The 12,766-nt window shown below is 44.8% G+C and overlaps 1 protein-coding gene across 13 annotated transcripts in view; it reads left to right on the top strand.

Annotated features, from left to right (window-relative positions):
• The window catches only part of PML (PML nuclear body scaffold), a 40,477-nt gene continuing 27,711 nt past the window's right edge, over positions 1-12,766 (top strand). For 6 of the 13 annotated variants that reach the window (XR_013450399.1, XM_078079108.1, XM_078079103.1 and 3 more), the window contains exons 1-2: positions 4-242; positions 2,269-2,735. Coding sequence is in view for 12 of the 13 variants with exons in the window: in XM_078079108.1 (XP_077935234.1) it covers positions 108-242; positions 2,269-2,735 (602 nt within the window). In the remaining variant the exon portion in view is untranslated. Of the gene's footprint in view, positions 243-2,268; positions 2,736-12,766 lie in introns of all 13 variants that reach the window. The other 7 variants (XM_078079106.1, XM_078079102.1, XM_078079107.1 and 4 more) reach the window with 4 other exon arrangements.

The following is a 12,766-nucleotide window of genomic DNA, read 5'->3' as shown; positions in this document are numbered from 1 at the left end:
CCCTTTCGCACAGGCTGGGCCGACCCTGGCGTCTGGCGCCGATCTCGTTCCGCTTCCCCTCCCGCCTCTCAAGCTCAAAACCGAGAATCGAAACTGTTCTGGGATCCATGCAGCAGGAGCCTGCGCCCGCCCGATCCCCGGGTCCCCAGCAAGACCCCGCACTGCCCCACACGCCCACCATGCCTCCCCCGGAGCCCGTCTCCGAAGGCCATCAGCCCAGCCCCAGCCACAGCCCTGCGGAGGTACTACTGGGTTTGGGGAGATGGGATTTAGGCTTTGTTGATTTGCTACGGTGCGGGGAGAGGTGGGAAGGGAGAGGGCAACTTGACCAAGTACCTTAAAGAGTGACACAGAGAGAAAACCAGACATTGGGTCCTGACCCTCTTGGCTGGGGTAGGGAGGGGTACGTGAGAGTAGAAAAGGGCAACAGGATGAGTTAGGGGAGCCTCTCCCGGCTGGGATTCTCCACGAACAGGGGGCAGGACGCTGAGGGTCCGTGAGACTTGGGACTGGACTCTTCTGTCCATCCTGGCGACTCGCCCCCTAAGCCCCTGCCTCAGATGAAGGTGCACAGATTAGGGAGAATGGCGGGAGTAGCCCTATTGCGCAGGCCCGGACCAGGGGGATGTCCCAGGTGTGGAAAACCAAAACCCAAGTTCCCAGATCAGAAAGTGGGAAACTGGCCCAGATGAGAGAAGTGCCTTGGCTAAGGCCTCAGAGCTCCTGTGGTGGTTTCTCCACTGGGATACCTCCAGGATCCTTCTCTTGGAACACCCTGCGTGCCCAGCCCCCCACCCCTCCCCGCTTTGACTACAAGGGCTTACTAGGTCCTCCTGGAAGCTTGCCTCAGTCCGCTCCCGGAAAACTCCCCAGCTGCCCTCCTCCCGCAAAGGAATTACTTACATCACTTGCTCTATGTTCTCCCAGGCCCTTTGGCTCCCCTTCATGAAAGTACCATCTTGCGGTAACTTTTATTATTTGCATTATTAGAACTAGGAGTAATATTACTTAATTATGAACACTCCTCATGTGCCAGGTACTGTATTAAGCACTTTTTTTTTTGCTATAAAATATCCGTAACATAAAACTTACCCTTACCATGTTTTTAAAGATTTTATTTTTTGTAAGTAATCTCTACTCCCAGTGTGGGGCTCGAACTTCCTGCAATCAAGAGTTGCATGCTCCACTGACTGAGCCAGCCAGGCCCCCCAAAACTTAACCATTTTTAAGTGTACATGTCAGTGGCATGTACAACTATATTCACAACGTTGGGTAACCGTCACCACCATTTCTGGAATTTTTTTTATCACCCCCAACAGAAACTTTACTCCTTAGGCGGTAGCTCCTTATTACCCCCTTGTCCCAGCTCCTGGTAACCTCCAAACTACTTTCTGTTGCTGTGGATTTGCCTAGTCTAGATTTCATATAAGTGGACCATGCAATATTTATCCTTTTGTGTTTGGCTTATTTTGCTTAGCATAAATGTCTTCAAGGTTCTCATAGCATGTATGAGAATGCCCTTCTTTTTCATTTTATTTATTTATCCATTCATTCATTTATTCATTTATTTATTTATTGGTAAAGACTTTATTTTTAAGTAACCTACACCCAGCGTGGGGCTTGAACTCACAAGCCCGAGATCAAGAGTCACATGCTCCACCAGCTGAGCCAACCAGGCCCCCCTTCCTTCCTTTTTAAAGCTGAATGATATTCCCTTGAACGCGTAGACCACTTTTGTTTATCCATTCATCTATTGATGGACACTTGGGTTATTTCTACCTTTTGGCTATTGTGCATAACGGTGCTATGAACATGGGTGTACAAGTATCTGGGTACTTGTTTTCCGTTATGTTGGGAAATATATCTAGGAATGAAATTGCTGGGTTATATGGTAGTCCTGTGTTTAACTTTTTGAGGAGCCACCAAACCACATTAAGCACTTTATATGATGTTATATGAGACACATTTAATGGATCTCCTTTCTAAACTGAGTCCCATGAAGGCAGGGATTTATCCTATCCATCCGGGGATCTCAGGGCCCAGTACTCTGTCTTATGGGAAGTTGATGCTCAGTACGTTGTGGAGTGAGAGCAGGAAGGCCTGAGTAAGTGGGGGAGTGTGGTCCTGGTAAGCCTGGGTTTTCTATCATCCAAGGACTGCGGAGAATGGAATATTGGAGTCCCACTCCAGCCTCCAGCCACAGGAGTGGGTCTGGTGGGTGGGGGCTCCTGGATTTCAGGCCTCACCCCCACCTCTCTGGTCCCCCAGCAAGCCATGGAGGAGGAGTTCCAGTTCCTGCGCTGCCAGGGCTGCCAGGTCGAAGCCAAGTGCCCCAAGCTGCTGCCTTGTCTGCACACGCTGTGCTCAGGATGCCTGGAGGCGCCGGGCATGCGGTGCCCGATCTGCCAGGCGCCTGGGCCCCTAGGCACTGACTCGCTGGCCCTGGATAACGTCTTCTTCGAGAGTCTACAGCGGCGATTGTCGGTGTACAGGCAGATCGTGGACGCGCAGGCCATTTGCACCCGCTGCAAAGAACCTGCGGACTTCTGGTGTTTCGAGTGTGAGCAGCTCCTCTGTGCCAAGTGCTTCGAGGCGCACCAGTGGTTCCTCAAGCACGAGGCCCGGCCCCTGGCAGAGCTCCGCAGCCAGTCGGTGCGGGAGTTCCTAGACGGCACGCGCAAGTCCAACAACATCTTCTGCTCCAATCCCAACCACCGCACCCCTATGCTGACGAGGTGAGCCCGCCGGCCCAGGGTGGGGTGGCACATCTGAGAGCCAGGTGGAAGGTGCGGGGAGCAGAGATCCAAAGAGTCACAAAGCTGGGAACGTGGGATAAGGAGCTTCTAGGGTCTTGCAATTCAGAGTGTGGTCCGCAGACCGGCAGCATCTGGGGCCATGACCACGGTTTATGTTATCCCATGCAAATGGATAGTAATCCTAAACAGTTTCCCCCTGTAATAAATAATGCTGCAGAATCATCTTTACACACTTACCCAGTCATTTCTTCAGGGTAAATTTTGGAAATGGCATTGCAATTCAGGGGTATGAAAATTTTACACTTTGATACATGTTACCAAACTGCCCTTTAGAAAGTCTTACAGTGGAATTTTCCATTTCCTGGCCATGGAGTGTGGGTGTATGGTTAGATTCTCAATGAGATGCAGGTAGTTTCTGTCTGAAAAGTCAAAACCATAACACCGTAGTATCTTGGAATGTCTATTTGAAAAAAAAAAAGCAATTGAATCCAGTTAAAACTTATTTTTATTAAACAGCACAGAATTTTAATTCAATATTTTTGATAATACATTTGTATGGTTCAAAAAATTACACAATTTATAAAGAGAGGGGGCAAAGTCTCCATTTCACTCTGTCCCCATCTGCTTAATTCCTACCACTTCTCCCTCCCCCCATCCATCCACAGTTGACCATTGTTACCAGTTTTTAATGTCTCCAGAGTTTCTTTGTGAATATATGCACAGGTAGGGGTATATAGTCTTATAAATTCTAATTTTCCCCCTTTTAGCCAAAAAGGGAGCATACTTACATGAACTCTTCCTGCTCTCAATAGATTGCTCCTGTAAGATTCTTAGCAGTGCTGCTTGGGGATCTGCGTAGCTAAGGTATTCTTTGCCCACTGGGGACACACTCAGAACTGCACTCCTGCTAAAGCTCAGTGTGGCTTGCTTCCTGTGGCTTGCTTCCGGCTGGGACTTTTACCACCTGCTCTACCAGAATGCCTTTCTGGCAGATTCCTCAACAGACAGACATTAGAATTTGGATTTTCTTGTTTGTTGTTAAGATTCAGATTTAGTGGCTTTTTAGATGTTTATTGGCCATTGTTTTTTTTCTTCATTTGTGAATTGCCTATTTAGGTCCTTCGCCTGTTTGGTTTTTTTCTTCAAGAAATCAGTCTCTAATTTCAAGAGCCAACAGTCCAAACGTTTTCTCCTGTTGACCTTTGTCATTTCATTTCCTATGAGGGATGGTGTTTAAGTGTTTCGTTTTATAGAATCCAGTTCATCAGTCTCTTCCTGTATGCTATCCTGCTTCGATCATGCTAGTAAAGATTTTTTTTCCCCAGGCCAATGTTAAAAATACTTTTCTTATATTCTGTTTTAACAATCTCATGGTTTTATGTTTATAATTGAATCTTTAATTCATACGGAATTTATTTTTCTTTGTGGTATAAAGTAGGATTCCTCATTTTGCTTTTCTCTCCAAATTGAAAGCTGGTTCTCTCAACAACTTTTATTGGATAATCCACTCTTGCCTTCATCTCAAATGCCCTTTTCATCCTGTACTAAATACCCAAGTAATCACGGGTATGTTTGTAAATATCTGTTCTGTGCTGATGATCTGACTATTCCTACGTTAATCCTTAGTGCCATAGGGAATTCCGAAGGGCAAATTCCCATTCTTCTTCAGAAGTGCTTTTGCTTTTCTTATGTTCTTAGAGTTGATGCAATTTCAGAACTTACGTATTCATTGGGATTTTGATTGAAACTGTATTAAATCTGGGGAGAGTTGTCCTCATCTCTGATTATATCTTTTGAGTTTTATAGTTTTATGGACATACCTCTTGAACTTTTAAATTATAGTTAAATTTATAGTATTTAATGACCCTGTGAATAAAACCTTTTCCATTACCATTTCTAGCTGGTTATCATTAACATCCTTTAATCCTCCTAATTTATTATATCAGCCATCTGATTGAGCTCTTTTATTCTTGTAAATTTTTCCAATTGATTCTTTTGGATTTTCTAGGTAAACAAATCGTGTCATCTGCAAAGAATAAAAACTTTTTTTCTCTCCAGGATTTACACATATTACCTCCTTGTAGCTTTGTTTTGTTAGCTAGGACCATCAGAACAATATTGAAGAGTGAGAGGAAATGGTTAGAAAAGGCAACTTTAAAAAAAAGAAAAGAAAAGAAGACAATTTTATCTTATTCCTAGCTTTCATGAGAGTTTTTCTTATTTACTATGCTGTTTATTATTGGCTTCCTTAGGTAACTACAAAATCACATTCAGAAAGTTGCCTCCCACTTCTAGCTTAAGAGTTTTTTGTGGCTGCTATTTTGTTTTATTTTTAACTCAGGAATGGGTGTTCTTTGGGATTCTATGAAGGTGTCCTTTTACCTTTCAGTGTGATGAATTATATAGCAGTGTTTCTTTATGTTGAGCCATTTTTTTAATTCCCAGGAGGAAAAACGCTATTTGGTCCTGATATACTATTATTTTAATTCATAGCTAGATTCCATTCAACCCTGTTTTATTTAGGCTATTATCTATATTTATAAATGTGATCGACTTTTATGAATATGTATGATTTCTTTCAAGGTTTTTGACCCATTTTATACTAATATCTTTCCGTGAATTTGTAAGCTTTTTTGAACATGGTATACACAGACACACACAGACACACACACACACACAAATTGCTTAGCACAGTGCCTGGTACATATTAAGTACTGAGTCAACGTTAAATTCCTATTCCTATAATTTCTCTGCTCTGCTCTAGAACAGCTAAAGAACATATGTAGTTTGGGTTTATAGAAGTTTCTTGAAAAACTATCTGAAACTGGTGCTTTTTTTGAAGAGTAGATTTTCTCCCTGGTATTGGTCTGTTATTGGTCTTGAGTCAGATTTTCTGGAAAATTTTCCAGTTCATCCTGAGTTCTTAAAAATCCCTTTTATACCTAAATGATGTCCCCTTTCTTATTTCTAAACAAGATGTTAGTAGCTTACAAGTGGTTTGATGTAGGGGTTGGGGTGGGTTTCTCTCTAGGTACAATGGGCAAGGCTGGTCCAGCCAAGAGGGCAGGATTCCAGTCCCTTGAGCAATGTGGATGGCTTCAAAAACTTGACCATATTGCCTAAAAATCCTACACAGAGGGGCTTCTGGGTGGCTCAGTTGGTTGAGCGTCTGACTCTTGGTTTCGGCTCAGGTCGTGATCTTGGGATCGTGGGCTTGAGCCCCACATAGGGCTCTGTGCTCAAGGTGGATTCTGCCTGGCATTCTCTCTCTCCTTTTCCCTCTGCCCCTCCCCCACCCCACCCTCCCCACCCCCACCCACGCTTCCGCACTCTCTCTCTCACTAAGTAAAAAAATAAAATAACATTTTTTTTAAAAAAAATCATACACGGACACTCACAATTCACATTGTTTCACAGTTTGCCAGTGGTTACTGGACACCCTCAACTTCTGTTTTCTGCACAAAACTTAAGTGCCATAAATAACCCACAGATTTCTTCAGGTCACGGTGCAGTAATAAACCACTCCATCCTTTGACGCTGGGCTGATTCAGGACTCAGGGTGGGGAGCAGCACCAGAGGTGGCTTTAGACTTAGAACTCAGCCTGGCGCTGTCTGCCTTGGGGCCATTGGCATTGATCGCCACTTCCATGGAGTACGTTTTTCCAGCCTGCTTCCTCCTATGTGGCAGGCCGTCCACTAGGCACTAGGGTATAACTATGAACAGACACAGGCCTGGTGCTCTGTGAGGTCACAGTCTGGTAAAAGAACCGGATCTGCAACTAACAGTCAAGGCTGTAAAGTGCCAACATGAAACCTGCTCACCCTGAGCTTGGGTAATTTCACACTGTCCTCTACCTCTGTCCCCGCTTGGCACAGGGCTCACCTCGCTGTCTGTGCTCTGTCATTTGTTAAGGGCAGAAGGGAGGAGGAGCGCAGGTGCAAAAGCAAGTCATCTTAGAAAAGGCATTGGCTGGGGAAGGAAGCTTCCAAGAGGATGTCACGTTTAGCCTGATGCGTAAGAAAGGAGAAATGGCATCAGGGGCAGGGTGGGGTGGGCCAGGCAGCAGCTACAAAGGCAGAAGCACTAGTCTGCTGTATTTCAGGAATTGCAAGTAAAGGGGATGCCTGAAGGCAGGGGCCGAAAGGGGGAGCTGGAGTCAGACATGGGGGGCTTGGAGTTAGGACTCGATCCTATCATTTCTGAGAATAGAATGTTCTCAGCTTGCTCCTTTTTCATGCAGTCCTTGTTTTACCAGTGAATGGCCTATAGAACATACTTTGATGGGGACCCAAGGGGGGGCTCTGTTGGAAGCCATTGGTGGGTGTTAAGGCAGAGGGTGGGAGGATCAGATTCTCTCTCTGCACTGTGGTTTGTGAAGTGGGTAAATTTGGGAGACCGGAGGCCCGTATGATTGTTTGGCTGCATGCTTATTTACATTTCACCCCATTCCACAAAGAATTTGAGGAGATTGACCACCATACTGTTGGGTATATGTACCCAGCAGAGACTGAAGCAAAGAATCTGCACCAGAGAAAAGGGAGCCCCATTAGGAGATGGAGGCCATGGTCCAGGTGGGGGTGAGGTCTGCAAGAATGCAGAGATGGAAGGCTGGGGAAAAGGCCCAAATCTCACACTCCCAGGGCCTGCCTGACCTGGAGGTCAAGGTGGCTGCCAGCCTATTTGGGAGTGCTGGGGAGTGCCTTCCACCCAAGAGTATTATGGGTCTAGGACAGCAGGTGGTGCTGAGACCCATATCTGGGTGTCAGATCCCAAAGCTTGGTGATGTGGATGGCTTCAAAAACCTGACCATATTGCCTAAAAATCATACACAGAAGGCTTCTGGGTGGCTCAGTTGGTTGAGCGTCTGACTCTTGGTTTTGGCTCAGGCTGTGATCTTGGGGTTGTGGGCTTGAGCCCCACATAGGGCTCTGTGCTCAAGGTAGATTCTGCCTCGGATGGGGTAAGGGAATTAGTCCATCAAAGCTTTGTAGCCAGAAAGCATTTGAATTAGTTGAGTGGAAAAAAAGAAAAGACCTATTAATCCAGTTTGAAAGGTGTGATGAGATCATAAACTGGGGATAGAATTCCTAAGACCGGAAGTTGGCATGATTCACAAGAGGTCAGGGAGAAGCAGGCTGGACAGCCCAGGGGGAGGTTCAGGGCAGAGGCAGACAGCATGCAGCGGCGGAGCTGGTGGCAAGGAAGGGCTGCTAACTGAGAAGAGAATGGAAAAGACATCCTGATGGGCCCACTGAGGGTCAGGGCTCAGGGGAGGAAGGCCACATGCCACAGGTGCCAACCCTAAGGAGCCCCCTTGACCTCATGAACCAAGCAAATGCCTCCTGAAAGTTTGCACTGCAGGTGTCTGGCTGGCCTTCCTGGGGCCTTCCTGGTACCTTCTGTAGAAGTTACCAGTAAATTGCCTCTCCCTGGGGATTGATGATCTTACTGGGATTGAGAGCTGGCCCAGGAGCACCACATGGACAGGAGGAAGGCTACTGCCAGAGTTAGGGTACAGTCAAATAATCCATTTCCAGGTTTTTCTATGAACTCACCCAGGGGACTTGTTTTCATCGCCAAGAGCAACTGCTTTTCATTTCCTGGTGGCAGGCGGGGTGCGGGGGGGCGGTGGAGCTCGAAGTTAGATTTGGTTGAATGTGTGGGTAAACGGACATGAGAGCTGTACGTTGAGGAGTGTCGTCTGTATGAGTTACGACTGAAACAAATGTGTAAATCAGTAACAGATTTTTATCTTAAGCAAAAATGAATGACTGGCTTCTGTAAGAAGTGAATGGAACACTACATCAAAAACTAATGATGTAATGTATGGTGATTAACATAACATAATAATAAAAAAAATTAAAAAAAAAAAAGTGAATAAGGTTGTGGCTGGCTTCTGACCCTACTTGATTAGATATTCAAATTGTGGCACCGGGCCCTATTTTCTCTGTATTTCTTGGGATGTGGCTTTCCTCCAAGTCAGCTCCAGTCACAGAAGGCTTTCTCCCTATTGCTTGCCAGATGATTACAGCAGCTCCAGAGGCCCTTGTACGCACCCTCATCCTCAAATCCAGCAGGAAGGAGCAAGAATCTCTTCCCGAACTCTAAGCCTAGTCTGAGCGTGTTTCTGATTGGATCAGCCACCTGTCTGTGCAGGGGACAGGTTTGAAGCCAGCCTCAAGTGAAGCTCCCCAACCCCTTGGCACCTGGGCAGTCCCTTTCCAACAGAAAGTTTTCCCTTTTCCTATGTGGGCAGAGAATGGGCTCTTCTGGTTGGAGTTAATACATATATTGTTAATGTAACAGTACTTTCCTGTCTTTTGAGCTGTTTTTCCTGGATTGTCATCTTAATTCTCATACCTTCTTGAAAGATTATTGAGGAACAGAGAACCGTTCCCACTGTAGAAATGAGGCAAGAGGCCAGTGCATTAATGGGAGCTAACCCAAATAGGGGATCTTGTCCGAGCCAAGGCCCGAATGGGTGCACGGGTTCCTGACTGCAAACTATGTGTACATTTCCTGGCACTGCTGGCCTACATTCAGGCAGTCCTCAACTCACAGCCAGGCTGAAGTGCAAAAAAGGATTCTGCAAGTTGCTTGTTTAGAACTCAGAGTGTTTTTTCCCTCAGAAGTGGATTATTGAAAGGAAGCATGCTATTTAAGCAATAATAAATTTAATTTCCCTTGACTTTTTTTTTTTTTAAAGATTTTATTTATTTATTTGACAGAGAGACACAGCGAGAGAGGGAACACAAGCGGGGGAGTGGGAGAGGGAGAAGAGGGCTTCCCACCAAACAGGGAGCCCGATGCGGGGCTCGATTCCAGGACCCTGGGATCATGACCTGAGCTGAAGGCAGATGCTTAACAACTGAGCCACCCAGGCGCCCCTAATTTCCCTTGACTTTAACAAAAGCAAAAGATACTAATGTAAAATTGGACTAACTAAACTTCAAAGAAATATTTCTTCATCCTAAAATGTTTCCTAAAATATCTGAGTAAGCAAAAAAAACAAAAGAACTATTGCTAATACATTAAGAAGTTGGAGTCATTATATTTGTTTTTAATGAAACACTTCCATTTTAGACAATAGTAATGGAGTCTCTGCTGAAGAAGATCAGGATGGCCCACTCCCATCTACCTATCTTGGTTCTATGTTAAGATGGCTCTCATGCATGGCCCTGGCCCTTGTACTTTGGCATTCCTTCTTCAAATTCTTTATTTTGATTCAGCTCTTAATTGGATGGATGTTGTCAATAAGCAGTCTAAATTCCTAGAGTCTCTTGGTATTGAAAATGTCTATCAGTTGCTGTTCTACTTGAATGATATCTTCGCTGGGTATAATATACCTGGATCACACTGTTGCCTGTAGAATTTTGTAGACTGCTGCATTGTCTTCCAGCGTCAAATGTTCATGAGGAGAGGCCTGAGGCCAAATTTATTTGCTTTTTCTGTCTTGATACCTAAAGACATTTTCATTCTTGAAGTTTATTAATTTAACCAAACTATCTTGGTGTTGAGCATTTTGTATCAAATTATTCTGGAACCTGGCAGGCTCCTTCAATCTAAAAATTCTGTTTATTTCAGAGGGCCTGGGTGGCTCAGTCAGTTAAGCATCTGACTCTTCATTTCAGTTCAGATCATGATCTCAGGGTGGAGAGATCAAGCCCCACGTCGGGCTCCGAATCAGCATGGAGTCTGCTTGGGATTCTTTCCCCCTTCCCTTTCCCTCTGCTCCTCCCCCTGCCCGTGCATCACTCTCTCTCTCTCCCTCTCTCTCTCTCAAATAAGTAAATAAAATCTTAGAAAATAAAATAATAATAATAATAAAAGTGTTTTTATTTCAGTGAAATTTTCTTACTCCTCCTCTTTTTTCCTCTTCCTTTTCCTCCTCATTTTCCTCTATTACCATTAGTATTACAATTTTTAATTTATTATTTCCAGGTTTTTCCAATTCATAATCTTAACAGTATTACTATAATTTGGGGGGAACTGATTTATTTAATGATCATTGAATCAGTAATGAGGATCAGAACCACAGTATACATTCAGAGTTACATAAAATCATTTTGTACACATTGTGATAAAAGTACTTGAGACTATCAAAATTGTTTGCTGCACATAAGGAGTTACTGCCTGTTTTCTATTTTACCAGATTCTATTAACATTTAATGATATACTTTAGTCTTTGAACAAATTCCTGCTTTGGCATCTTTTACAATTTGGATTTGTTCTCCCAAAGCTGTTGGAGTTGGAAAAGTATTTCAAGATTGGTATGGCTAAGTGGAAGAGCTGCCTTGTTATACCATATGTCACCTAACTAATACAGTGTTAAGTTATTGTTAACTTAATCATCAGATAATGTTTTTCTCATTCATGGCTTTAATTAATCAATTGTTTTAGCTTTCCATCTCCTTTACTGAAATTAGATCAGATATAAAGATGTATTTATTTATTTGTGAGAGAGTGAGCACTCGCGAGAGAGTGTATGCATGCGGGGAGAGGGGCAGAGGAAGAGGCTGAGCCCAATGGCAGGGCTAGATCTCACTACCCTGAGCCATGATCTGAGCTGAAACCAAGCATTGGATGCCCAACTGACTAAGCCACCCAGGCACCCCAAATTAGATCAGATTTAAATAGTTTGACGATCACTGTACTTGTCTATGTGATAAACCTTTGTCTTGCAACATTTCCTGGCACATAAATTCCTGTTTCATCAATGTTCACTAGTATTCAATACTGTATAATTGTAGTGCATTGTTATAAAACTCAGTGAATTCCCCCAAGTTATCTAACAGTGTTCCAACAATTAAATCTCCTTTATTAACATATAACTCATGTGATGCTTTAAAAGTGTCTTGCACTTGATACTGTTTTGAGTGTACTTGTGAGGGGCATCACTGTGGTCATCTCAGTGTTTGATGATCATCACATTTTAGAAATACCATGTTGGTGGCACTGGGAAGGGTTGATTGGAGCGACCAGAGGCAGGGAGGCCTTAGGGGACAGCGCAAAGGAGATAAGTTGTGACTGAGGCAAGAACAAAGGTGGTAGCAATGGGAACTGATGGGACAAATTTAGGAACCGGGATTCAACCTTTACATCTAAGCGCCTTTATATCCTAGCGCCATGCCTGCATATTGTTGGTGTTTAATAATCTTTTTTTTTAAGTAACTGAAAGGAATCAACAAGAATTAATGATGAGCTGTTGAAGTTGGGGGGGGTAGTCCCCTTGGTCTCTGGCTTGAGTGGCCTTTCAATGGTAGTGCTGTTCAGTGCCGTAAGTAGGGCAGTGATGTGGCCTCTCAGAACACTGTCTACCATGGATATGCCAGCCCTCCGACTTGGGAGCAGGGACTGCCTAGAAATGAGTAGGGAAGGAAAAGCACAAACTTCCTCTTCGTCACTCTTGGGTGTGGGATCGGCATAAGATGATAGTGTGAAACAGACAAGACTTTCTCCTCTCATCTTTCCCTGCTGCTTCTTTTCTAGTATCTTCCTCTCTGAGCCCTCAGGTTCTCCCGTCTCTGCCAATGAATGGTTGGAGGAGGGGAGGTCATCAGGAATAATGCTTTCACTGTCAGTATCCCAGGCTCCGCAATTACCCAGCTCCTCTCCCGGCTTCAGAAATCTTTCCTCAACTCTGTTCGCCAGCAGAGCGCAGGAAACCAGTCTCATTAAATGCATTCATACTCCTGTGTAAATGACTGATAGGTCTCTTTACTTGCCCTCTAGCTAATCATTTGAGTCTCCAAAGGAGGCTGCTCCTTTTCCTACTCCACCAAAGTGAAAGCTCCCCGCCATTCTAGTGGAGGGAGGGAGGTGGAGGAGGGAGTTTTTCAGTCGCCATTCAGCAAAGCCGGGCCCTGCCCTGGAGTCCTGCTCTGGGGCCAGCTCTCCCCCACAGGTCCCACCTTCATAGGATTTTTGCTTCGTGCGGGTCCGAGCTCCCCTGTTTCCTAGAACAGCAGGAGTGGCATGCCGCTCTGGTCTCGGCGGGAGGTGTGGCTGC

Source organism: Halichoerus grypus, chromosome 8, assembly GCF_964656455.1.
Source record: "Halichoerus grypus chromosome 8, mHalGry1.hap1.1, whole genome shotgun sequence".
Taxonomy (NCBI): Eukaryota; Metazoa; Chordata; class Mammalia; order Carnivora; family Phocidae; genus Halichoerus; species Halichoerus grypus.
The sequence above is the reverse complement of the archived record's forward strand: the minus strand, read 5'-3'. Positions and strand labels throughout refer to the sequence as shown.